Below are 4,287 nucleotides of genomic sequence, written 5' to 3' on the forward strand. Positions count from 1 at the left end.
ATGGAACCAGGGAACCTTACAGGAGATTCAGAGTTTCTTCTTTTGGGATTTTCAGAGGAAGTAGAACTACAGCCACTCGTATTTGGGCTTTTTCTCTCCATGTACCTGATCACTGTGTTTGGAAACCTGCTCCTCATCCTGGCTGTCAGCTCTGACTCCCACCTTCACACTCCCATGTACTTCTTCCTCACCAACCTGTCCTTTGTGGACATCTGTTTCACCTCCACCACCGTCCCCAAGATGCTATGGAACATCCAGACTCAGAGCAAAGTCATCACTTATGAAGGCTGTATCAGCCAGATATACTTTTTTATACTCTTTGCAGGATTAGATGTCCTTCTACTGACTGTGATGGCCTATGACAGGTTTGAGGCCATCTGTCACCCTCTGCACTACATGATCATCATGAATCCACAGCTGTGTGGGCAATTGGTTCTGATGTCATGGATTATAAGCATCCTCCATTCCTTGTTAGAAAGCTTAATGGTCTTGCGGCTGTCCTTCTGTACAAAGTTGGAAATCCCTCATTTTTTCTGTGAACTCAATCAGATGATCCAACTTGCCTGTTCTGACACCTTTCTCAATAACATGGTGATGTATTTTGCAGCTGTCTTGTTGGCTGGTGGTCCCTTTGTTGGGATTCTTTTCTCTTACTCTAAGATAGTTTCCTCCATACATAGAATCTCATCAGCTCAGGGCAAGTACAAAGCGTTTTCCACCTGTGCATCTCACCTCTCAGTTGTCTCCTTATTTTATTGTACAATCCTAGGAGTGTACCTTAGCTCTGCTGCTACCCAGAGCTCCCACTCAAGTGCAGTGGCCTCAGTGATGTACACAGTGGTCACACCCCTGATGAACCCTTTCATCTACAGCCTGAGGAACAGAGACATAAAGGAGGCTTTGATGAGATTTTCTGGGATGCCAGCTCTAAAAAGGCCAATCGTTCTGGGGCTGAAGAAGTGCCCATGATTGCAGGACCTGAAGCCTGAGCCAAACATTGGATTCTTTGATCAGATTGTGAAAGTGGAGTGCTCCTCTTCTATTTTTTTTTCCTGAAATTTCTTTTTTTTTTTAAATTTCAACCTTTTGTACAATATATGTAACTCAATTTATTAAGCATTGTGGTATCTCTGATACAAAAGAGATATTCCCTTTGTCATTCCCTACTCCCTCAATGCTATTCCTAACCTTGGATGTGAAATATTTGGAAATTCTCACTTATTTCAAAGGACTATATGGATCTGCTAAGAATAATTTCTTTTCACATAAAATATATCATAATGAGTATTTTTTGTTCTGTTTGACTGAATACTATTCCTATGGAAAATCTACTCTTGGCAATCACAAGTATTTATATAAGTTTATAACAGAGGAAAATCTGAGACCACTGTGCTTCACTCTGTGATCATTCTTTACCATTACCTTTACCATTATATATATGTATACCATTACCTTAACTGCTCTTTATGAGAATGCAGACTTTGATGTCCTTGTTGTTGTAGCTGATCATGGGGATTGTTCTACACATTAGGATCCTGGAGTTACCATTTGCTTCAAAGTGGATGGAACTGGAGGGTATTATGCTGAGTGAAGTAAGTCAATCGGAGAAGGACAATTCATTGAGAATTATATGTTCTCATTCATTTGTGGAATATAAATAATAGTGAAAGGGAATATAAGGGAAGGGAGAAGAAATGTGTGGGAAATATCAGAAAGGGAGACAGAACATAAAGACTCCTAACTCTGGGAAACGAACTAGGGGTGGTGGAATGGGAGGAGGGCAGGGGGTGAATGGGTGACGGACACTGAAGGGGGCACTTGACGGGATGAGCACTGGGTGTATTCTGTATGTTGGCAAATTGAACCCCAATAAAATTAAATTTATCAAAAAAAACAAGTATAGATTAAAGTTCACTACAGTATAGTCCTTACAGTGTGGACTCTTGTAAAAATGAAAAAACAATCGATATAGGATTCTAAGCTCAGTGTATGAAGCCTAAAAAGATCTAAATATCTCATAATTAAGAGACTTTAAAATCGTATGTGATATATATTTTATTCATTCTTTACACATTATTTAATAAAAGCATTTCAACTCCAAGGTCATAAACACATTTTCCTATATTTTTTTCTAATAATGTTATGTTTTTCCAATTAGTGTTTTAATCTGCCAGGAAAATTTTTGTGGGGGGGATATAGTAGAGGTATATTTTTTTAGTGTTCAATAATTTGTCCGTTGGGTAGAACACCTGGTGCTCAACAAACTTTTTTAAATGGAGCACTAAATTGAAGCTCTGAATTTGTGTTATAAGCATGAATTACCTAATTGATTTGTCAGAAACATCACAAAGACCAGGACACAGTATCCATATGGTTATAGCAAATTAAGATACCTCTCTCTCTTCTTAAAGAGAGAAATAGCAATTTTCTAGAGCTATCACGAGATCTTCTCTGGCATAAGACAGTACTTTGGGGGTCCATCAGACCTGATTAAACAGGTTCCTCCGTCTTAGATTTGGAGAAAACATGAACTCAAAATTGGAATAAGATGCAAGGCGATTACAGCTCTAGAAGGCAGGCAAGATCATGGAGAAGAAGTAATAAAAACTGAATTCACCTGACTTCTAATCTAGTCTCCTGGGAACAGAGAATTGGCAGGAAAAAAATTTCTTTCTGTCCAGACCAGTGGCCCATGGGGAAATAATATGCTCTGAGGTGGGAGTAACAATGGAAACAGTGCCTAATGAGCAGAGAGACACAGGGAGCTGTAAATGCCTCCTACACTGCAGTCCCTTACTGTGACGCATCCTTGTGCAGAACAGGACATGGTTGTTCCTTTGGAATTCCTAGGTCTGACTGGGGATCCTCCCTTCACTGCTTCCTGCTGTCCTGTCTGGGAACAGAGCTCCTGTCTCTCATCAACCAGGGAGGAATTGGGCCCTCCACACAGGGACTTTCACCTTATAGACCCCACCCAGGTGAGTCTGAGAGCTCAGCAGGTATTTCAGGAAAGGATCAGAGAGAAGGAACCTGGGACCCTTTACCTGACTTCACCTGAGAGTCTAACCAGCCTATCCCAGAGCCATGAGATTGCATGTTTGTTTACCTGTTGACTATCAATTTAAAAATATTACTCAGCCATTAGAAACGACAGATACCCACCATTTGCTTCAACATGGATGGAACTAGAGGGTATTATGCTGAGTGAAGTAAGTCAATCGGAGAAGGACACACATTATGTGGTCTCATTCATTCGGAGAATATAGAAGATAGTGAAAGGGAATAAAGGGGAAAGGAGAGAAAATGAGTGAAATTATCAGTGAGGGTGGTAAAACATGAGATACTCCTAACTCTGTGAAACGAACAAGGGGTGGTGGAAAGGGAGGTGTGCAGGGGGGTTGGGGTGGTGGTGAGGGGCACTGATGGGAGCACTTGATGGGATGAGCACTGGGTGATATGCTATATGTTAGCAAATCGAACTCCAATTTAAAAATACAAAAAAAATAAAAATAATTCACCTAATATGTTTTAAAAAGAAGTGCTAGTTGGACTCAGCAATAGAGGAATCACTGTTGATATGTAGTGGGAATGGGAATCCAGTTGAATGAGACAGAGAAAGGAATGGGGAACTTAGTGGTCTTGGTGAAATTAGAACATATTTAAGGAGTTTTACAGCTAAGGGGAGTAGGAAAACAGTATTAGGCTTGGAAGTGAGCCGTGGAGTGACAGCATTTTTAAAAATTTTTCAGGTAGGGTGCATTTAGCTTGTTTTGTATTTATTAGAAGGATCCAGGTCCATAGAGGTAAATATTACCTTATGACGGCATTTTTTAAGACATATATTTCACAGTACTGTCTTGCCCATTGTATTCACTGGGAAAAAATGTGCCTAATATGCATGAAGAAATATGCCAAGGAGTATCACTTTGCAACTATTCTATTACCAAGAAGTCTGAGTATATTTTTTAATAAATTTATGTTTTATTGGTGTTCAATTTGCCAACATATAGTATAACACCCAGTGCTCATCCCGTATGCTGAGTGAATATATTTTTGACTTTGTTAGCTATTTACTTCAGATGTGAAAATTCTTACTGCAAGCATATTGCTTTCATGTACTGGGGTCTGTGTGCTTTTATTGAGTTTTGATCCCATTCTTTCAAGAAAAGAATGGCAATTTTTTTTCACCAAGTTTGCTGTTTGCCACTTAATCCTTGTATATAGTAGATGTATTTATGGGATCCAGTGAGAGCCTCAACATGGATGGAACTAGAGTGTATTATGGAA

The 4,287-nt window shown here is 39.6% G+C and overlaps 1 protein-coding gene across 1 annotated transcript; it reads left to right on the forward strand.

Moving 5' to 3' along the window:
* Positions 1-969, forward strand: OR7A63 (olfactory receptor family 7 subfamily A member 63). The gene has a single exon (XM_038565372.1). It carries the CDS (start codon positions 1-3, stop codon positions 967-969), a length of 969 nt encoding a protein of 322 aa, XP_038421300.1.
* The last annotated feature ends 3,318 nt before the right edge of the window (positions 970-4,287 follow it).

Source organism: Canis lupus, chromosome 20 (assembly GCF_011100685.1).
Source record: "Canis lupus familiaris isolate Mischka breed German Shepherd chromosome 20, alternate assembly UU_Cfam_GSD_1.0, whole genome shotgun sequence".
NCBI classification, from domain to species: Eukaryota; Metazoa; Chordata; class Mammalia; order Carnivora; family Canidae; genus Canis; species Canis lupus.

Excerpts from the sequence above, each read along its gene's own strand:
- OR7A63 (XM_038565372.1), top strand. The coding sequence starts at position 1 with ATGGAACCAGGGAACCTTACAGGAGATTCAGAGTTTCTTCTTTTGGGA.